We start from the raw sequence: 23,566 nt of genomic DNA on the forward strand, positions 1-23,566 counted from the left end.
CTGTGACAGGCGGGCTCCATGCCTCTGGGGGGTGCTGTGACAGGCGGGGTCTGTGACTCTGGGGGGTGCTGTGACAGGCGGGCTCCATGACTCTGGGGGTGCTGTGACAGGCGGGCCCCGTGACTCTGGGGGGCGCTGTGACAGGCGGCAGTGTAGAGTCGCCATGACTCTGGGGGGGCGCTGGGACGGGAGGGTTCTGTGACTCTGGGGAGACGCTGGGACGGGCGGGCTCAGTGACTCTGAGGGACGCTGTGACAGGAGGGCAGTGTCGAGTCGCCGTGACTCTGGGGGACGCTGTGACGGGCGGGCTCAGTGACTCTGGGGGGCGCTGTGACGGGAGGGCAGTGTCGAGTCGCCGTGACTCTGGGGGACGCTGTGACGGGCGGGCTCCGTGACTCTGGGGGGGCGCTGTGACGGGTGGGCAGTGTTGAGGCGCCGTGATTCTGGGGGGGCGCTGTGACGGGCGGGCTCAGGGACTCTGGGGGGGGTGCTGTAACGGGCGGGCTCTGTGACTCTGGGGGGCGCTGTGACGGGCGGGCTCCGTGACTCTGGGGGGCGCTGTGACGGGAGGGCTCCGTGACTCTGGGGGGCGCTGTGACGGGAGGGCGGTCTTGTCTGTCTGTCGGTCGGGACTCGCCGTAACTCCGGCAGCCGCCGCTCGAGTTTTTGCGAGTCCCGTCCTGCCGGTTCGGAGGCGCCGACTTTCTTCCGAAGTGGTCCCCGCCTCACCCCCGGACGATCATGTTCAAGAAATCGCGGAGGAATTTCAGGCGGCGGAACGACTCGGAGGAGGAGGAGCGGGAGGATGGAGTGGCTGAGGGGGGAGGACAGGCAGGCCTGGCGGCCGAGGCCCCGCTCACCAACAACAGCCACGAGAAAGGCGCTGAGCTGCTGCCTCTGCCGCCGCCGCCGCCGACTCCCCCAGCAGCTCCTCAGATCGGCAGCAGCTGTGAGGCGGGGGCCGTCCTCCCGCTGCTGGGGAATCCCGCGATCGGGCTGCCGGGCCCCCTGGCGCCTGTCAACACCCTGCCCGCCGCCCCGGCTCCCCTCAAAGCAGGGCCCGGCCTCGCTCCTCCCAAAGCCGCCTCAGGCCTCGCACTTGGTAAAGCCGGGCCCTGCATCGCTGCCGCCAAACTCGCCGCCAAAGACAAGAAACGGAGCCGCGAGAAGGAAGCGCCCAAGGCGGCGCTGCTCAGCTTCCAGGATGAGGAGGAAGGTGAGGAGAGGCCGCCCGCCCGCCTGCAGGCCCGCCCTTGGCTCCAGGGAGGGGAGGGGAGGGAGGAACAAGGCTGCCCAGGGACTCTGGACATAGTCACTGAAATTGTAAACTACTGCATCCAGTTACACCACTTAATGACTAATCCCAAACAGCAACATCACCGCTAGTTTGCCCAATTTACCCAATAAACAACACCTATGTCATTTTATTGCCTCCACCTCATGTGGTTTCGTGGGGATGAAATCCACGTCTTTGCCCCTGTCTTCCTGAGCTGACCATAAAATCATTTTTTGTAATTTGCGCCCATTATGAGAAATGTCGAGAAGCACAGCCATCTATGTGAGATAAGTACCCGCTCTAGACCATGGAAGGTGGAATGGCTATAACAATTTTTAAAATTTCAAGGACAACTTTCAAGCAGCTGAACATTCTCACGTTTTGCAGCACCGGGGGGAACTCTTGAAATCAATAAAAATGCAGACAAAGGCTAGATCATTATTAAATTACACATTTAGTTTCATACGTTAGTATGTTTTGATCTTGAATATGAATCCTAATTATTTGGAAATCTGTAAATTCATCTGATGCAACCAACATTCATTTGCAAAGCGCAGTCATCTTTGACAAATATGTCTTTCTTTTTGAAGAAGTGACTGCTCGGAAAAGTAAAGAAATTAGTAATCATTTAGTTCATATGAGTTTTTGGATGGAGCTAGATAAGGAGTATAATAAGAGGCTTGGTTAAAATTCAAGTGTATGGTATGAGAAGAAATGCAGCAAAGTGGATAGAAAAGCTGAATGCCCCAGTTAATTAGCATTTCAGTTCAATGATATTTTATTAGGACTGATAGATCTTGGATAGAATGTTAGCTATTAGATAGAGAACAATTAGGGGGAATGTGTAGTGTTATGACATAAGGTTATCACAAACCAAAATATGAACTTTGTTTCTGTGTGTAGATGCTCTCTGACTGGCTGTGTATTTCCTATATTTTCTGTTTTCGTTTCAGATTTCCAATATCTGTAGGTTTTTGATTTTGTTATATGCTGAATATATGTTGCTTGAATTAGGGGATAATGACTTGAATTTTTCTAATGATACAATGGCTTAACCAATGAAATCAGATCCAATTCGGATAGGTAAGTGATGTTATACAGGTTTGGGAGAAATCAAAGATGGCAAATATTTGCGAGCTTTGAGAAGATTTGGAGCTCAAGTTGAGATTCGGGATGTAGGTTTGTTTTCAGACGTTTTATCACCATACTAGGCAACATCTTCAGTGAGCGTCTGCAGTCCTCACTTTCTCCTAACATCTTCAGTGAGCAAAAATAAAAGCAAATTACTGCGGATAAATTAGGAAATGTATTAAAGAAAAAGAGAGAGCCTATAAAGTGGCCAAGAGCACTGGGAAATCAGAAGATTGGGAAGGTTACAAAAACAAACAGAGGATAACAAAGAGAGAAATAAGGAAGGAGAGGATCAAATATGAAGGTAGGCTAGCCAGTAATATTAGAAATGATAGTAAAAGTTTCTTTCAATACATAAACAAACGACAGGCAAGCGTAGACATTGGGCCACTTCAAACTGATGCTGGAAGCCTAGTGATGGGAGATAAGGAAATAGCAGGAGAACTTAATAAATACTTTGCGTCAGTCTTCACAGTGGAAGACATGAGTAATATCCCAACAATTAAAGGGAGTCGGGGGCTGAGTTGAGTATGGTTGCCATTACAAAGGAGAAAGTGCTAGAAAAGCTAAAAGGTCTTAAAATTGATAAATCTCCTGGCCCCGATGGGCTACATCCTAGAGTTCTGAGGGAGGTGGCTGAGGAAATAGCGGAGGCGTTGGTTGAGATCTTTCAAAAGTCACTGGAGTCAGGGAAATTCCTGGATGATTGGAAGATCGCTGTTGTAACCCCCTTGTTCAAGAAAGGATCAAGACAAAAGATGGAAAATTATAGGCCAATTAGCCTAACCTCGGTTGTTGGTAAAATTCTAGAATCCATCATTAAGGATGAGGTTTCTAAATTCTTGGAAGAGCAGGGTCGGATTAGAACAAGTCAACATGGATTTAGTAAGGGAGGTCGTGCCTGACAAACCTGTTGGAGTTCTTTGAAGGGGTGACAAGTAGGTAAGACCGGGGAAACCCAGTGGATGTGGTCTACCTAGACTTCCAAAAGGCCTTTGATAAGGTGCCACACGGGAGGCTGCTGAGCAAGGTGAGGGCCCATGGTGTTCGAGGTGAGCTACTGGTATGGATTGAGGATTGGCTGTCTGACAGGAGGCAGAGAGTTGGGATAAAAGGTTCTTTTTCGGAATGGCAGCCAGTGACAAGCGGTGTCCCGCAGCTGTTCACATTATATATTAATGATCTGGATGAAGGGACCGGGGGCATTCAAGTGAAGTTTGCTGATGATACAAAGTTAGGTGGACAGGCAGGTAGTACTGAAGAAGTGGGGAGGCTGCAGAAGGATCTAGACAGTTTGGAGGAGTGGTCCAGGAAATGGCTGATGGAATTCAATGTGAGCAAATGCGAGGTCTTGCACTTTGGAAAAAATAATACAAGCATGGACTACTTTCTAAACGGTGAGAAAATTCATAAAGCCAAAGTACAGAGGGATCTGAGAGTGCTAGTTGAGGATTCTCTAAAGACAAACATGCAGATTGAGTCCGTGATTAAGAAAGCGAATGCAATGTTGTCAATTATCTCAAGAAGGTTGGAATATAAAAGCACTGTTGTGCTACTGAGACTTTATAAAGCTCTGGTTAGGCCCCATTTGGAGTACTGTGTCCAGTTTTGGTCCCCACACCTCAGGAAGGACATACTGGCACTGGAGCGTGTCCAGCAGAGATTCACACGGATGATCCCTGGAATATGAGGAATGGCTGAGGATCCTGGGATTGTATTTATTGGAGTTTAGAAGATTAAGGGGAGATCTAATAGAAACTTACAAGATAATACATGGCTTGGAGAGGGTGGACGCTAGGAAATTGTTTCCGTTAGGCGAGGAGACTAGGACCTGTGGACACAGCCTTAGAATTAGAGGGGGTAAATTCAGAACAGAAATGCGGAGACATTTCTTCAGCCAGAGAATGGTGGGCCTGTGGAATTCATTGCCACAGAGTGCAGTGGAGGCTGGGACGCTAAATGTCTTCAAGGCAGAAATTGATAAATTCTTGATGTCACAAGGAATTAAGGGCTACGGGGAGAATGCGGGTAAGTGGAATTGAAATGCTCATCAGCCATGATTGAATGGGGGAGTGGACTCGATGGGCCAAATGGCCTTACTTCCGCTCCTCTGTCTTATGGATACTGGAATCTGAAACCAAAAAGAAAATGCTGGAAAATCTCAGCAGGTCTGGCAGAATCTGTAAGGAGAGAAAAGAGCTGACGTTTAGAGTCTAACTGACCTTTTGTCAAATTAAAAAAAGGGAGACATAGGGAGGTATTTATGCCAGGCTGAGAGAAGGTGAGTCATGGCTCCAGAAGCAAAGGTAGCAATAAAGAGGTGACAGTGCATAGAGAGATTATGGGGAGATTAGGAGCTGTGAATGATCAAGGCTGAAGCCAGTGCTATGTGACAAAATATGTGAAGCAGAGGCAAAATGAAAATTGGAGAAGGGGAAGAGGAGAGGAAAAAGGTGATGAGAGAGTGGGGAGCGAGAGAAAGAGAGACAGTCAAGAAATAAGAGGTACAGAACAGCGAAAGAAAATTAAATAAAATAAATGAAATAAAATTATGGAGCAGAATAAAACCGAGGGGTCGAGATGGGATAATCATCTGAAGTTGTTGAATTCAATGTTGAGACTGGCAGGCTGTAATGTGCCTAGTCAGAAGATGAGATGCTGTTGTTCCAGTTTGCGCTGAGCTTCACTGGAACACTGCAGCAGGTCAAGGACAGACATGTGGGCATGGGAGCAGAATTGTGTGTTGAAGTGGCAAGCCAAGGGAAGGTCTGGGACCTGATTGCGTACAGACCGAAGGTGCTCAGCAAAGCGATCACCCAGTCGGCGTTTTGTCTCTCCGATATAGAGGACACCACATTGGGAGCAACAAATGCAATAGACCAAATTGAAAGAGGTCCAAGTGAAATGCTGCTTAATCTGAAATGAATATTTGGGACCTTGGATGGTGAGCATGGAAGAGGTAATGGGGCAGGTGTTGCACCTTCTGCGATTGCATGGCAAGTGTCATGTGTGATGGGAGAGGTGTTAGGTGTGATGGAGGAGTGGACTAGGTTGTCCCGGAGGGAACAATCTCTGCGGAATGCAGACTGGGGAGGGAAGGGAAGATGTGTTTAGTGTTGGAGTTGGCGAAAATAGCGCAGGATTACTTTTGCGTGTGAAGGCTGGTGGGATGAAAGGTGAGGACAAGAGACACCCTATCCTTGTTCTGGGAGGGGAGGGAGGGGATGAAGGTCGTGGCGCGGGAGATGGTCCGCACGCTGTAGAGAGCCCTGTCAACAACTGTAGGTGGGAAGCCACGGTTGGAGAAGGAGCACATATTGAGAGCACCGCTTTGGAAAGTGGCCTCAACGGAACAAATGCGGCAGAGGCGAAGGAGCTGAGAGAAAGGAATAGAGTCCTTACAGGACGTAGGGTGAGAAGAGCTGTAGTCCAGATAGCTGTGGGAGTCAGTGGGTTTGTAATGGATATTAGTGGATAGACTATTGACGGAAATGGAGACAGAAAGGTCAAGGAAAGGAAGGCAAGTGTCGGAGATGGACCAGGTGATGGTGATGGAGGGATGGAAACTGGAAGCGAAGTTTATGAATTTTTCCAGGTCCTCTGCTTCACCCATCCCCCACATATTTTGTCACATAGCACTGGCTTCAGCTTTGGTCATTCATAGCTCCTAATCTCTATGCACTGTCACTGTCACTTCTTTATTGCTGCCTTTGCTTCTGGAGCCATGACTCACCTTCTCTCAGCCTGGTATAAATACCTCCCTATTTCTCCCTTTTTTTAATTTGACAAAGGGTCAGTTAGACTCAAAACGTCAGCTCTTTTCTCTCCTTACAGATGCTGCCAGACTTGAGATTTTCCAGCATCTTCAGTGAGCCTCTGAATGAAGCACTGGTGATGTAGCCCACTTTCTATTCATATGTTTGAGTTTCCTAGGGTTGGTAATGTCTTTTCCTGTGGTGACATCATTTGTTATGATGATGTCAGTTCCTGTTCTTTTCTCAGGGGTCGTAAGTGGGTGGTTTGCTGCATTAGAACATTACTTCAACGAGCCACCACACACTGCAGAGCAGAGGAAAATTAACTGTAGTGTATTCAAAAAGAATGGATACCTGATGAACACAGTCTGCCACTTTCTGAGCAACAAACCCAAATAAGCAGGCAAATCACGTCCAGAAACCCTAGCCACTCTCCCCTACATCAAAGACATCTTGGAAATGACTGGCAGACTACTCAGACCCCTTGGCTACATGGTAGCCCACAAGCTCACCAACACATTAAAACAGCAGCTAATGAACTTGAAAGACCCTATACAGACGACAAGCAAAACTAATGTCATTTTCAAAATACATTGCAAGAACTGTAACAAACACTACATCAGGCAAACAGAAAACTAGCCACCAGTATCCATGAACATCAACGAGCCACATGACCCCCTCTCACCAGTATCATTACATACGGGTGAGGAAGGACACCACTTCAACTGGAACAACACATCCATCCTTGGCCAAGCCAATTGGAGAGACACACGAGAATTCCTATAAGCATGACATTCCAACTGGAACTCCATCAATAAACACATTGACTTGGATCCCAATTACCACCCCCTGAGAAAAAGCACAGGAAATGACATCACCGACCCTAGGAAGCTCAAACATATAAATAGAAAGCGGGCTACACCACCAGTGCATCATTCGGAGGTTCACTGATGATGTTACCTTGTATGGTGGCGAAACATCTGAAAACAAGCCTTCTAGATCATTGAGCAAACCTACATCCAGTTCTAGATGGAAGCCTATATATTAGATAATTCTCAGTCTCTTACAAATTATTGTGTATCTTGCAGCATCAGAGTTAATATTTATCAACTTATAAGAGTTAGTTTTTAGATAAAACAGAATTGATCTGCCAGCTTTGGGTATTTCTTGTGCTAAGAATAATTAAAGATGGAATTAGATCACATCTGTAATTGAACAGTTTTAAATATTTTCGAAGGAAGGGAGCGTAACTGAAGTATTGAAAACTGTCTATGTAAAAATAACATTGTCTTGGAATTGTGGGCATAAAGTGTGTTTACTATCTCAAGCTCAATAATAATTCCTATTAGGCTATCAACTGCACTGCAAACTTTGAGCTCAAGCCTTTATTATTAAAGAAATTATTAAAAGGTCCAAACACCAACAAATTATTGATATGCTATGAAATGCAAATTTTTATTGCAAGCCTTAATTTCAAAATCATAAATTTTACGTTATTGACAAAAATGACAGCAAAAGTGCTTATTTATTTTCATGATCCCATTCGATTTCTGCTTCTTTAAGCAGTTTAGGAATTTATCTCATAGTCTCTGAATTATTGCTTTTGTGTTTGAACCATATTTAAATATGCTTGTGGTTAGACTTTGCAATAGAAAATGGATAGAAGTGCATCCAACAAACCAGATACTAATGCTTTATTATAATTATATAAGTGGTTAGATGAATAACACCAAGACCAGTGTGCTGCATTCCTCACAACTTGGCAAATTGTCAGTAATGTAAGCGTAACTGACCTCATAGATACTTGACTAGTGAGCAGTGTCACAAAAGAGAAGCTTTTATGATCAAGTGAGTGTCTGTCAGTAGAAGAGAAAAGGTGTTTTAGTAAGTGATTAGAGAATCTTTTCAAGTTTTGTTTTTGTTTTAATCATTAGATTATCAAAATGACGTCTAACTTTTTGAAAGACTTTCAAACTTTCAAATAAGTTTTTGTTGAATAGGAGAGCTCCTTAGTGTAAGTTCCACATACCTGGTGTTTAAACATTCATATTTATCTTTTTCTTTTCTTGTCTGCAGAAGAAGAGGTTTTTAAAGTGAAGAAATCAAATTACAGTAAAAAGATTGTAAATAAACTCAAGAAAGAGTACAAGGAGGATCTTGAAAAATCCTTGGCAAAAAGTGACCTGAATTCTCAGGTTTCAAGTAAGTACAAGCATTGCAGAGGTGAACAGTTCATTGTTTTATTTATATCTGCTGTAAATGGGTTGTCTTGAAACCAGCCAATGCGCTTTCTATTCCATAAATACTCTTTTCATATCTGCTGTAAACTTTGAATTGTGAAATGTTACTTTCAGGGATCTGAGTTGCTAGTAAAACAAAACGTTCTGAGCAAAGTAAGTTTGTGTACGTTCAAGCCATAGTTTCTAATAATTGTTTCTTACCCTGCACCCCAGACTTCCACTCTTCATTAATTTCAGATCCAAGGAAATGTTGTCTATGTCCTAACTCATCTCTCACAAAGTTCCATTTGCCTATCACTGCTGTGCTTACCTACACTCCAGGAATTTCTCAAATTTAAAATTCTCATTCCTGTGCTCAAATTGCTTTGTGACTCGGTCTGCCTATCTTTGCACATACTTCAGTTTTGCAATCTTAAAAGTAACAGAAAACCTGATACTGCTAACACTGTTAATTAGATATTATTGAACGCAATTGTTAAATATTCAGTGTGTTTTCAAAGCTTTTGAATGATATGTGCCTTACTTTGTTGGTCAACAGGTAATCTGAAGGCAGCATGTAGGCTGAACTAGACCAGTGACCCATGATGGTATATAACTGTCTGTGAAGGATTGCAGTGTTTTGCAGATGAAGTTAATGTTGATATTTGGTATCCACCATTTCCAGAGAGAAAGTGTAGTTTGTAAATTAATGTAAATATGTTTATACCAAATGCTGGTAAATTACCTGTTTAATGTGATGTGTGTGTTGGTTTTTAGTATGTCCTTAAAGTATATACTTATCGTTTTCAAAGTTATAGAAGTCATATTTTGGCACATAATATTATCAAAGAAATCAAAGTATAGTGGCAAACATTCCTTTCAGTAATTGCATTTGCAAGACAAGGCAGTGAGGTTCATTGTGGAATATGTCATTGGTATAGAATGCATCTTCATTTAATAACTACCTTAACACTTTAATTAATTTCAGAAGCAATAGCAAGAAATTGCTACAATACAAACTCTCTTAGTGTGAAGAATAATCTACCTTTTGATAGCTTTTGTATATATTTGCAATGAAAATTGAATGTATACAACAATTTTATTTCCACAATACATAGAATGAATTTGAAGGATTGTCTTTGATAAAAGAAAACATACATGAGTTATGCATTGTTTGTAGGTTATGCCTGCTGAATTAGCTGTATTTATCATGACACTGTTGCAGGACTGAACAAAATTATTTTCTAATTCTACTTAAAAACCTTTTAAAAATTGTGACTGAAAAAACTGAGTCAACCTCAAATGAACTAATTCATCCTGACAAGGAATTGCAGCAAAAGCAATCATTCAACCTGTTAAAATAAATATAAAGTTGGTATTTGTGCCTTGTAACATCATAGCAATTTGATGTAGCAAGTTTTCATTTTAGCTTAAGTATTATGAGCAGTAGAAATCCTGTTTGTCATGCCAAAATATGCCAAATGTTAGAGTTTGACTTTTGTTAATTTCCTGCTGTTCAAAATATAGATTTCATGTTGAATTGACAGTATCCAATGCTCTTAAGTTTTTTCTATGCGACTGTCTGCAGCAGCATTTTCTTTCTCAGCAGATGTCACAGTAGATAAACCTGCCTTGGTGAAGGAACCTGTACAAGATGATGGCCAAAGTGAGAAAGGAGAGGAGGAAATGGAGGTAGACAGTGATGAGCAGGATGAAGAAGGCAAAGCCAAAGCTGTGGGAGCATTTGCTAACACTCTATCTACACTAAATGCACTTCGACCAGGTGTGAAATGTGTACAAACATGAAATGCCTTAGTGATTTCATTTTAACCTCTAGATAACCATTTTGCAAGTTTATGAGCATTATACTGTATGGAATTTACCATACAGGTAAACTGTTGTCCTGGCAACATTCAGAAATAAATTCGCAAAGGAACCAAGCAACAATAGCTTACTACAAATCACTTTTTGTGGCAATATAGTAAAGCAGTTTTATTTCAAGTGTTTGAGTATGATCTAACTGTAGAAAATCTGATCAGTTTTTCTTCAGTCACCAATTCGAGTAATAATTTATGTGCTGAAATGTTGAAATTCCTATTATATACCCATATACTTCTGTGACTTTTTAACTGTGCATTGAATGCTTTAAAATATTGGAAACTGGGCATATGCATTGCATAACTTTCAGGGATATAAATAAAACTGTATATAACGTAAAGGGAACATGGCAGTTAATACAGCTAATGCTTTTAGGAGAAATTCCGGATGCTGCTTTTATCCATGCTGCTCGCAAAAGGAGGCAGATGGCTCGTGAGCTTGGGGATTGTCCTGCTGTAGAAATTGAGACAAGTACGAACCGACTTGTACGTGAAGATGAGAATGACGCTAGTGATGATGATGATGAGAAGCGCAGGATTGTTTTTTCGGTGAAGGAGAAAACACAAAGGCAAAAGATTGCGGAAGAAATAGGTCAGTGCTTGTACAGGACAGTTATGTAGAGCATCATTTAATGGCATCAATGACCTTGCACTCAATGATCGCCAAACTGTCACTGATCTGTAATACACTTTTGCTTATAAACTTTGATCTTGTTCTGCTGGAATTAGTATTCATTGGAAATTGATTTCTGTGTGTGCCAGTCCACGGAGCCTGGAACCTATGTTGACAGGGGACATGACTTACATGCCTCCTGAACCAATCATATTGAAGAACTTTTATTGATACATGCCAAGTTTTGGAATTAGCAAGTCCTAACATTCTCTGGCAAGTTCACTGACCATTATAGGATCATACAGCACGGAAACAAAACCTTCAGTACAACTCTTCCATGCCGACCTGGTTTCCCAAACTAAACTAGTCCCATTTACCTGGGTTTGGCCCATATCGCTCTGAACCTTTGCTATTCATGTACCTATCTTAAATGTTGTAACTGTACTTGCATCTACCACTTTCTCCAGCAGTTCATGCCACATATGAACCACTACCTGTGTGGAAAATTTGCCCCTCAGGTCTCTCTCATTTTTCTCCTCAGCTTAAAATTATGCCCTCTTGTTTTGAACTCTAGGCAAAAAAAAATTCCTATTCTACTAGACCCTTCATGATTTTATAAATCTCTATCAGGTCATGTCTCAACCTTCCATGCTCCAGTTAAAAAGTCCCAACCTCGCCTTACCCTCCAGTCCCGGTAGCATCCTTGTAAATCTTTTCTGTATCCTTCCTAATATAATAATGTCCTTCCTAGAGCAGGGTGACCAGAAATGTACACAGTACTCCAAAAGTGGGTTCACCAATGTCCTAAACAACCACAACATCACTTCCCAATTCCTATCCTCAGTGGTCTGAGTAATGAAGGCAAGCATGCTAAACGCCTTCTTAGCCACCTTGTCTACCTTTGATGCAACTTTGAAGGAACTATGCACCTGTCTCTCTGTTCAACAACGCTCCCCAGGGCCCTACCGTTAAGACCTGCGAATGATAATTTTGTGATTAGAATATCAACCAAACAAGGAAAAGTCTCAAGAAAGAGCTTCATGATTGCAGTAATGTCAAGTTAAAACAGCCTGACAATAAGTACTCAACTGGTTGCCCTCTTACTTCTGTTTGTGAACAGGGATCGAAGGAAGTGATGATGAAGCACTGGATACAACAGAGCAGGATGAAGAATTAAAGATGTGGGAACAGGAGCAGATCAGAAAAGGAATTAGTGTCCCTCAGGTAACAATTTTCTTAATTTAACCTGCTAATTTATGTTGGCTAGTAGACTGTCACTAACTCAGATATAAAACTTTTTGGTTTACGTTTCCTTTTTTAAAAAATTCATTGAAGTCTTTATAGAATCAAATGTTTTGAACATGAACATCAAATTATTTTCAGTGTTGACTATTCTAATAGCCCTGCATTTATATGTTCGTTCATTGTCATATTTTGACATTGGTCAATTCAAGTAGCATGCGTATTTGCTACTAAGAAAACAATCACTAAGCAGTGTTTTTTTTTAACCTGGAATTTTGCTTTTTCCCAAAATATAAAGTTTTTAAAACATTTCTAATGAAATAGCATGTTATCCAAAACGAATACAGAGTACAGAACTTGGAAAGGGAATTATTTAATTTCTTTTAAAAATTGCATATATGTGAAGTAAACTAAACAGGTAGAAGTTACAACTAATTTTCTTTTGCTGTTTGGCATGAAGATATTGATATTTGGACTTGTATATATTGTATTGTGTGTGTGTGTGTGTGTGCAAACGAGAAAGATATCCAAGTTATATTGCAAAGTTAAGATTTTTATTGTATCTTCAGGAAAAGCAGAAGTTAAATTTGGTGTATGTAGTCATAATGTTTATTTTCTGTGCAGGTGCAAAGCAGCCATCCAACCGATTCAACTAATGTTTACTACCAGAACAGCTACCAGGCTATGCCATATGATTCTTCCTACAACCTTCCTTATACATTTAGCACCTATGGAACAACAGAATCTAAACCAATCAAGACAGATAATGCTATTGCTTTCAAACCTTCCATTAATGAGATGCCTCCTGTTACTATTGATTTGGTAAAGAAACGCCTTAAAGACAGGTAGGGCAGACCAGCTCTCTCAAACAGGCTTCTGAGACCTGTGCTGTAGCTTTCTATCCTTCAGGCACAAAATAGCCTGCTGAAGAAGTGACAGAATTGTGTCGTGGGACATTCACTAAGCAGCACATATTCTACATAAGAAGACATCAGCCAGTATTCGATGTTGTCTTGGAACACGACATCGGTTATGACTGTGTGACTGCAGTCTTTTGTGTTTTAAGAATGCAATATCATATTTGCACTTCTGAAACTGTTCCCAATAACTTTTAAAGAATTGGATCTTAGAGAGTCTTGTGCAAGTGTGACATAAGGCAAGATTTAAGAAAATATATTATATGTTTCTACTGTAAAGTGAAAGTTTATTGATCAACTGTTGAATCTATTGCAACATTTAGTACAGTGAGAAGACGTTTATGACAAAAATACCTGTTACTTTATTCAGTTCACTTGAATTATAAAGTCCATTCGCATCTATCCATGAAATCTAAGAAAGGAAAAACCTAAGAATTTTAACATAGAAGTAATTTCTACATAAATACCTTGGATTTTTGGAGCGGCAAGTCTCACAATATATTGAGTGTGAGGATGGAGGATATTTGTATTGACAGTGATGAGGAATGCCTTGAGAAGCTGGAATCTAAGACAGTATAGGTACAAAAATCATTGTTGATGTAGTTTTGGCTTGGTATTTTGACCCATTTGACGTTGTACAACCATAACTTTATTTCCAAGCTCTCAATTTCATGTTAAATGAGGAAAGTAAAGTATATTCTTGAGAAAGACTAAAGAATCATCTAGTTTCAGAGACAATCTTAGGCCCAATCTGATCAATTATTATGTAATTTCTTTCTTCATTGATGCTAGTTAAACAGATAAATACTGTAGTAGTCGTTCTTCTCATCAGTCTATCAGGTTGTGTTCCATTCAATGATCATTTCAGTTTTTATTGCAATTTTCTCTAAACTATCACTCCTTTTTTTCCCCCATGCAGTCAGTTGATCTTGGAGTAGTTTGAGTCCATTTCTACCACTGAATCAAAAAGTGTAGTACAGTATAGAAAACCAAAAGAGACACATTGTGCTTGTAAAAGGATTAAATTTATAATTAGTTTTTGTTCAAAACAAAAATCAAGAGGATAAGTCTGATTGAGTGCAGGGTCAATTATACTTCAATTTTTCCTTGCTGCAAAGTAGTCTCTGCCTCTCATTCTACTTGGACTTGACTCCACAACAGTATTGGTTTAGATTTTAATGTCTCTGATGCATTGGATTTTGTGAAATCTTTATAAATTAAACTAGAAATTTATTTATATTTACTTCAGAGTAGAAAGTATTGGGCTTTCATACTCAAACATTCAAAATTTACCAACAGAACTCTCCTATACACATACATGCTGTGCCAGAGATACCTTGCATTATTGCTCTGGTTTGCTGGCTACGAATTGACCTTTTCAGGTATTGGTCTCAAGCCAGTAGCATGGTAATACTGTAACTTTAGAATTCAATTTATTAATTGTACAGCATAAAGATCGTTGCCCCGTGGAGTGAGGCATATATTTGTCCCTAATGAGACAAGTTCAACAATGTACAGATGCCAGAATGGTTTCTTAGTGGGACTATTGGATTATTCACATTGTTGTAACACATCATGTCCTTCGTATAATTTGGTTAAAGAATATATTTGATGCTTCAATTTTGACTGTGGTAACTGTATTATTCCTATTTAGTGTTTTAGGTCAATGGTCAAAATAATTTTCATGGATTGCTGTTGTTGTTAGGTTGGATTCAATGAAAGAAGTGCACAAAACAAATCAGCAACGGCTTGACAAACTTAATGAAGATCTGGAAAACTCATCTAAAACAATAGAAAGACTCGAAGGCATCACAGATGATAGTGGACGGTATAGATTTTTTCAAGAAATGCGAGGGTATGTCCGAGACTTGCTTGAGTGTTTCAATGAAAAGGTAAGTTGAAGTAATTGTTTATGGACTTCCTGCTTGTAAGTAAACCAAAAATTTAATTTCATGTATTAAGGGTCCTCACCACAAATGCCACTACACCGATGAAATAGATTGATGTTAATCCATGCATGCACCCTCTTGTACTGGATACTTTACATTCCAGCTACCCCCTACCAGATTCCTTTCACAAAGAATACTGCACCTTAAATGTGTAAACATGATAGAGAAAATAGGTGGGTACCTGATGGCTGTACTTGACTAAAGGAAGAGGAAAAAATTAATGGAATAGTAAGAGTAATTCCCTATGTATAAAAAAAAAAGTGTAATCTCCATTTACTACATCACCATGTTTTTTGGAACTGCACAACTCTCATCAGTTCATAGCTAATTCTAGAAAAGCAACCTAAATGTTTTGCATTTGCTAAAGCCTGACTAGCTGTCCTGATAATGACTTTGATTATAGGGTTAATGTTTATTTAGACTTTTTAATATTATTCTGTATTTCTCAAGGGAACAGCCGTTGAAGGGCATTTCAGTATACTTGAGCTGATTGTTTCAAGTTAATGAATTGTTCAAAATATCAAAGAGACACATTGTCCAAAAGAAAATGACTACAGTCTGGTATGATGAACTTGGACTTGTGGCTGCAGTCCACTAGCTATTCTTACTGTAGTGAATGTGCTACGTGGGAAGCAATCACGTCCAAAAACAAAAAGTTTTGCCAATAGGTTCCATGCATGGTTCCCAGTGAGCTTAGTGTAGACGGAAGAGAGTTGAAAATAAAAATTGAAAATAGACAACCTTGCCAACTAAAAGAACACTTGGACAAATTGGAAAATAAGTTTGTTATGTTGGACAACAAGCTCATTCTTAAGTAACAAAGTAAGTGTACACAATTATGTCTTCAGCTTTGTAGGGGTAGCACGGTGCCTCAGTGGTTAGCACTGCTGCCTCACAGCACCAGAGACCCGGTTTTGATTCCAAACTCCACAGTCTGTTTTCTCCCACTGTCGAAAGGTGTGCAGGTTAGGTGAATTGACCATGCTAAATTGCCCATAGTGTTCAGGGATATGTAGGCTAGAGGCATTAGTCAGGGAAAATATAGAGCAATAGGATTGGGGTTGGGTCTGGGTGGGATGCTCTTTGGAGGGTCACTGTGGGCTTGCTGGACCAAATTACCTGTTTTCACACTAGGGAATCCATGATCTTCTGTAGAGATCTTCAGTCAATTTCTTAGGAAAATATTTTAAAGAGGGAAGCATGATAAATACTTAATATGCTAACATTTTCTTTCTAGCTAGGAACTTTCTCGCATCAATTTTTCTTATGCAGGCCATCTTAATGACCAGTATTAATCATGGCAGTGGATGTCACAAAATTGTTTGATTCTGAACATCCTGTGCTTTTGAGATGAGTTTACAGCCCTCCCATTACACATTGAAGGGAATCTGGATGAGTTAAACAGAAATTAACTCTGCTTTTAAGTTTTACTGTGAGTTTCAGGATATCTTGGGTTATAAGTAGGACTAGTTTAGTTTGGGAACATGGTTGGTATGGACTAGTAGGACCGAAGGGTATGACGTTTATATCGTGACTTTTCTCATTTTCAGGATCCTGTTTATTTGTGAATACTTTGACAATTTGCCTGAAAAGAAAACTTATGTGAATTTTGCATGGCTGTGGTTTATTTTTGTATTAAATTAATTTTTGAATTTTCATCACTTAAATGTTCCAGCTCATGAGCTTTCAGAGTACCTTCTAGCACTGAAAAGTTGCCACCTGTCAGATAAACTAACACAGAATACTTTCTGTAGTAAGTAGTGGTGAGAACTCTCAATACATTTGTTGAAGGAAATGAACTGTGAAATGTCATGCAAATGGAAGAGCAATAAAGCAGCCAAAATGTAATGTACCACTCCTCTTCTTGCCCACCCAGAATACTTTCTTTTGTACCTGGCTCTGCTCAGCTTCAGAAACTTGAATGCAAAGTAGCAGATGAACCTTCGTTAGAACTTTACCCTCCTTTTTGTAACTTCCTTGGTTTGAATTTTGACTGGAACGTTTAATCAAGAATTTCTGTTGACAGTGTTCCTTGAAATAAGTGGCTTCTTCCATCTTAGGTGGCATAACAGATTCTAAATCTGAAATCTGGTAACTAATTCCAATATAAAATGAGTTTGAATTTAAGTACTGTGCATTAAGTCTTCACTATTTGGAATTCATGGCAACCATTTAGCCCATTGAAGCTTCTTGTTTGAACCAACCCTTCTCTTAGCCCTGTTTCTTATCATATTTCTGCTCTTTGTCTCCAGGAATAACTCCTCTTATTTATCCTAGGTTGTTTCTCTTTTTTTTGTTTCCCCAAGAAGTTATACTCAATTCAGACAAGCATTCAACTTATCTTCAACTTCAAGTGTTCAACTTAACTCACTGTCAATCTCCATTCTAATCTTAAATCTCAGGTCATCCTTCTGTGAAAAAAGACTCTCCCCATTTTCTTCAATGATTGACTAAGGAAATAAAAATACATTATAGTTCTTTTTAATTTATGTATAAATATTGTGAAGCAAAACTGCCTAATTGTGTTAAGGTAGAAACCAGCAATTAGAGAATGTCCTCCTGTCTCAAATTGCTGATTACTTAGTTTGCTTTTTCATATCATTAGAAAGGGTGTAGTATTCAAGGTACACTATTCAGACTTAAGTCCAAAGCACATTAAAGAAACTTTAGTATGATTAAGTACTTCCCTAGATGAATTCTACATCCTTTTTCACATTCCATATGTAGAGATTTGAGCCACACCTAGGTTGATGCTTTAGTGTGGCAGTCTTCCATCTTATTACACATTGATTTGCACTGTGGTGGTTAACACTGCATTTAGTGTTGCCTTGTGTGACTCAGGAGCTGCACTCTGGCATGCCAGTCTGCTGCAGTTGCTGAAGAGAGAGGCAGAAGGCTGTGAGGTGAACAGTTTATGACAACTTTTCTCTTAGTTGTCTTTACACCCAGCTGAACTTTTAGTTTTTGCTTGTATTTTCTAATACGCTTTTAAACAGACATCATGTTTGTTTGCCTGGTGCATTGCATTCCATCAACGTGTTGAGCAGAGATTCTAAGCTCCAAGCACCCACTGAAGCAAATATATTGGCCATAGTATGTTAGCCCAACTTGAGGTGAGGAGAAGCTGATCACTGGAGTACAAAGGTTTCTCCAAACATGAAAGCCTATAGTACCATTTTCTACACCAGTTGAGTTTGACTGACACTCGGCAGCTATCTTCATATTATATATCTCTACCTTGAGTGTCTCTTTAGGTGCATAGTTTATCTTGGGAAAAAGTTGAGTTACTTAAATGTTAGAGCCTCCCTCTCAATGGATGATTATAATCTCAAACTGTTGTCCTACGTTTGTAAAATCTTAACAACAGTTTGAAGCTCTGCAATATAGTCTTGCTATCTTGCCTAAGATTTTTTTTCTTGGAACTAAGAAGTACCGATGCATATTCTGAGAACCTGGGATATTAAGAAAATAATACATTCAGTTGATTGCACGTACTCATTCTGTGGTCTGATATATTTTACCACTGAATAAGAATGTGCTATAAATCCTGAATTATGAGTTAATAAAAATGCAGCACTATCTTTGGTAGAAAATGAAAGGTAATAATTAAAAGCTTAAGTGTCCACAATGCAGAGTAGAACCTAATAATCAAACTGTGATAACTAAACTAGATTCATATATTTTAAAAGATGGCTCACCCTTATCTTCATCTATAATAGGAAGAAACAAAACATGGTAAATGTAAGTGGACTAGTGACATGAATGACAATTATTTTGGCAAGGATGCAACAAAATTAATGGGTTTCCAAACAGCTACCCTTAACTTAATTAAAACAAGAATAACTATAATGTCCTCATGACTTGGTTTTTGCTGTAAAAGTTTGGACTTCTCCCCATTGTGGCCACTGTTATGTAATGCTAGAGTAATAAGCATATGCCAGAAACGTCAAATCTCCTTCTCCTTTGATGCTGCCTGACCTGCTGCGCTTTTCCAGCAACACATTTTTAAGCTCTGATCCCCAGCATCTGCAGTCCTCACTTTCTCCTAATAAGCACTATATAAAAGAATAGTTATTGCATCAACTGATTAAGCATTTACTGAAGGTAGCACTTCTTAAAAAGTGTTTGGGGGGTGTATACCATAAAGTATAGCTTGGGTTGAAAGATATAGGTCACCCTGACATAAATGAGTATGTTTCAAAGCAATTCATTGCCTGAGGATGTTGGGTAAGTTTATTTTCATGATCTGGTCAGGTTACAAGTAATGGCAACAACAAAAATTAAAGATAAATAATACTATCGGGAGATTCTAAAACTAGAAATGTATTGAAAAACATAATTTGATAGATCACGTTCTTCCCTATTTATTAAACAGCATTGGCAAATATAATTTACTATTGACCCATGAAGAAGTTTGCAGGAGGCTGAGAAAGAAGAAATTAAAGTTGATTTTAGGGACTTTTGCAAGTCCATTTTTTCTAAAGTCAGTAAAGTTTATAGTTTGGTCATCACCACTTTGTTCCTGTTCCTGCACCATGCAGTCTTGTGTGACACAAAAATTATATTGTTCCTATGTACATGTTTAAACAGCTTTAAAGGATAATTGCAACAAGCACCCACTGATCAGAAAGAATTTATGCTACCCATGGTAATGTAGTCTGGAAACATGTATTTTCATGAGAGAAAAAATGGCCACGTCACTTTCCACCTTTTGCCTTCAACAAAATTTAGTTTGATTAAGGAAAGAGTGAAGCCGTAGTTTAACTTATGTATATTTAATTTCGGGGAGCCCTCAGGACCTCATCCCCAATACCTCCTTGACTTCAAAGGCACTTCTGGTTAGTTTACTTGCACCTTTACTTTGACAAAGATACTTTGCTAAAAAAAATGGAATTTAAATATTTTTGCATTTTTATTGTAAAATACAGTGCAACATTAATTAAATCTTCCTCCCTTTGAAGTCATTACTTGTTATACTGTCACATTCTGTGAACCCCTGTCATGCTACTGTATAGTTTATTTAATTGTCAATATTTTTCTTCATTAAAACTAAACTGATAAGTTAGTAAACATGCAGTATTGAACTGGTGTAGTTTTAAAAGCTGTCCTGGAGGGAGAATTAGTTTTTCTCTAGAATTTCTTGAGCAGTGCAGTATTTCTTTTTTGTAATCTCAAGATTTATTTGCATTTAGTTTATGTCTTTGCTGAGGCACGGGGAGGAATACTTCAAAGTGCTGTCCACAACTGGAGCAGTCAGATCAGTTTGTTTAATGTCCTTTGTTATCTTTAAAGTCATAAACTACAGGATGAATTGCTTGCATCACTCCATACATGTTGCATAATTGACTATGAATTTGGTCTAGTCTGCAGTGTTGTAATGAAGTTTCACACTATGATGCTTCATTTGAAGTGCATTAGCATCTTTCCTCTATGCTGTATTTGGAAATATGAAATATTTAGGCCCTAACATTAGAATGTATGTGTAATTCATATATTTTCAAAGATTGTATTTTTGAATGATATCAAATAAATGTAATGTAGGAATTTCAAAAGCTTGGATGAGTGAAATTACACATTTTGTCACAAAGTACAGGCAGTAATTGTAACATGGGGTATCCTACCATGCATTGAACAATTAGCCTGCTTGTGGTGAAGCTTTCCATGTGTTGCCAGTAATCTGTATTAATTTGTTCATTTTGACCCATAGCAGCTGGTTGTGCATTCAATATCTTTAGGAAATCAAGTTGCAAGGGAAGATATTTGTTTTCAATGACAGTGTAAATAGGAGCTATAAGGTTTAAAAAACCTTTAACAGTCGTAGGACATTTTTATGTTAGAATGGAATATATTTCATTGTGATAAGTGAGTGGGATAAATTCATGGCAGCTTTCAAATTTTTAGTTGCTAATCTTTATGCCTTGTGAGATTTTTACTTAGTTAAAAACATGTAAGTTTATAAAGAAGTGTAAATGGTGCAAAAAATCTGAAATACCGGAAATGCCGAGGAAGCTTGTCAGCATTTGAACAGTGGAGAAAATGGATTTATATTTTAGGTAAGAGCTTTATTGGTCGGAATAGTACTGCAGTAACCATTTTCCAAGCCATGGTTTAGGACAAAGATTTTGCAAATTTCCCCATATTGACAATATTCATAAGGAAAAAACATAATTAGTGATTCAAAATTGTGACAAGTGCAGAATTCTTCTGAGAAAACTGAGTTATCATGAAATAATTATCTATTAACATGTTTCTATGTTTGTACTGCTCAGAGGACCTGCACTGGAAACATTTATTGCTTTGAAAAAGGATTAATCAACACTGCGTCCATAGAATACTGAATTATGAAAGCTTATTTGTTTCCTTTATCACCAGTATTGTGGTTGTGGAATTTGCAAGTCTATTTTCAAATAACCAGGAGCAGACCATGATTTTTTTTAAAAGTTGTTCTTAATATCGGAGATTCGCGTAACACACTTAGACTAAATTATTCTGTAGTCTGTTTCGAATCCTAATCAGATATGTTGACTCACAAACTCTCTAATTTTTGAAAAGATCATTGGTAACCTAACACATTAAAGTTCTGTTGAAACAGCCTTATTTGGAACACTTGTAAAATTACTTGCCATTAAGGAAATTTCTGTTACAGCCCTCAATTTTCAGTTTTTACGTTGCAAAGCAGCAGGAACTCTGCTTAAATGCTTTTATTTAATAATTTTATGCTTTACAATAATGCAGAAAATTATCTTGGTTTAAGCTGTAGAATCCGGGCTGTTGGTATTGTGTGTAGGTCTGAGACGTGACGGTTGGCTTTATTTTGTATGGTTTTTGCTTTGACTTGCATTCATTTTCTACATTTATCCACTGGCTTTTTTTGCGTGTGTAAAACATGTTGGTGAAAAAAAATTGAATAACCATTTTTGCCCATTTGCTGTGGTTTCCAATTACACTGTAAAAGTATTTCATTCTGCCATTAAGTTTCCAGACACATTCGGCAAAATGTGGAAATCTCTCAATTTTTTTTCATGATAACAGCGGATTCTCATCACTTTGGCCGCTTTAATTGAAGATTTGTAAAGACTAGCTTGAGTTTAAATTTGTTCCCTTGGTGTAACTAGCACAGACCAGGGCCTAATTTATAGGGCCTAGGTATTACGTAATATGTTATATTTTTCAGGTACCCTTGGTTAATGACCTTGAATCTGCCATGCACCAGCTGCTGAAACAGCGGGCTGCCCGGTTTGTCCAGAGACGGCAAGATGATATTAAAGATGAATCATCGGAATATTCAAGCCATTCAAGTCAGTCCATCTTGAAGGTTTTTATTTTTCATTGAACAGCCTTGTTCGTTGTAATACGTTAGATAAATAAAAAAATGCTTATTAATCCAGCAGACAGGAATAGTTTAAAGTTACAAAAGGATAGTTTGATATGTTTTTGTATAGATAGGGTTGGTGCAGCAAAATACTTTATTTTGAGGATGTAATACGTTCAAATCATACGGGAAATGTTGATCAGCTGCTTCTTGTACCATGACATGATAAGTAACTTTGGCTCTGCTTTTGGATCACAAGCATAATTCTAAAAGCAGTTTATTCATCTAGGGAGGAATTGGTTAAAATACAATTTATGTTGCTTAGGTTTTTTTGCATTGAGGGTTCATTTCATCCATCGATTACTCCCAGTTTTATCAGGTTATGATTTGAATATAAAGAAATTAGAGAAGGCATGCATGAACAGCTGATTTTGCTGGCTGATTTCTTTCGGCACAAAACCCACGATTCATCAAATCCTGTTTGCTTATTTAGTACATTTTTTGTTTACACTTCGGTGTGAAATGTTAAAATCTGTTAATTGACAGTTCAGCTGAGGGGAATAGATTGTTCGATGTTCCAAGTTTTCCAAGTGTTCTAAAGCTAATCTCTCAAAAAAGTTGTCTTATTAGAGATCCTTGCTTATTTCTAATTTGAATTCAAAAGATACAGACATTAAGTGGTAATGTTGCACCATTGTCTGTGAGATTATGTTTCCGTGAATTGTTTTAATTTAACCACAAGTGCACATTTTAAACATATGAAGCTTTACTGTTTCTTTCTCCTTGCTTACCTCTAACCAATTAAGCTTCAATGGTAATTGTATTAGTTCTTACTCAACCTGACTCCATTTACAAACACCTAATGGTGTGGGTTTCAATTGGCTTAAATTTTATGGTCTCTGAAAATTGAGTTTAATGTTACTTGAAATTGTTGTAAGAAATCTGTTTGTAATTTTGTTCACTTTACGTTTGCAGACAAAACCGTTGTGACACCAAGTCTGGATGCATTTGGTCGCGACCGAGCTCTGTATCAAGAAAATGCTAAACAGCGAAGGATTGCAGAGAGAGAGGCTCGTAGGTATGATTGCACATTTAAAATTAACCATTCTACATTTTTGAAAGCAGGCTTGTCTGATACCAGTATGGGGGGTGCATAAAATTCTGCCAACTAAGCATTTGTAAGACCCGTGCTTGAATGTTGGAGATTCAGCTATTTATAATCCATGTTAATAACTTAAATGAAGACCCAGATTGCAGCTATGTTTTGCTGTTGAT

The 23,566-nt window shown here is 39.1% G+C and overlaps 1 protein-coding gene across 2 annotated transcripts in view; it reads left to right on the forward strand.

Moving 5' to 3' along the window:
- Positions 1 to 622: 622 nt before the first annotated feature.
- Positions 623 to 23,566, forward strand: part of paxbp1 (PAX3 and PAX7 binding protein 1) — a 51,427-nt gene continuing 28,483 nt past the window's right edge. Inside the window, exons 1-9 of one of the 2 annotated variants that reach the window (XM_043701318.2) lie at positions 623 to 1,216; positions 8,239 to 8,364; positions 9,988 to 10,164; positions 10,635 to 10,850; positions 11,992 to 12,095; positions 12,738 to 12,958; positions 14,736 to 14,922; positions 22,154 to 22,277; positions 23,267 to 23,369. In XM_043701318.2, coding sequence (XP_043557253.1) covers positions 742 to 1,216; positions 8,239 to 8,364; positions 9,988 to 10,164; positions 10,635 to 10,850; positions 11,992 to 12,095; positions 12,738 to 12,958; positions 14,736 to 14,922; positions 22,154 to 22,277; positions 23,267 to 23,369 — 1,733 coding nt within the window. In that variant the 5' untranslated portion in view covers positions 623 to 741. The remainder of the gene's footprint in view (positions 1,217 to 8,238; positions 8,365 to 9,987; positions 10,165 to 10,634; positions 10,851 to 11,991; positions 12,096 to 12,737; positions 12,959 to 14,735; positions 14,923 to 22,153; positions 22,278 to 23,266; positions 23,370 to 23,566) is intronic. The other variant, XM_043701319.2, reaches the window with a different exon arrangement.

Source organism: Chiloscyllium plagiosum, unplaced genomic scaffold, assembly GCF_037043375.1.
Source record: "Chiloscyllium plagiosum isolate Xiang-an unplaced genomic scaffold, Cpla_swu_hap1 HiC_scaffold_12, whole genome shotgun sequence".
Taxonomy (NCBI): domain Eukaryota; kingdom Metazoa; phylum Chordata; class Chondrichthyes; order Orectolobiformes; family Hemiscylliidae; genus Chiloscyllium; species Chiloscyllium plagiosum.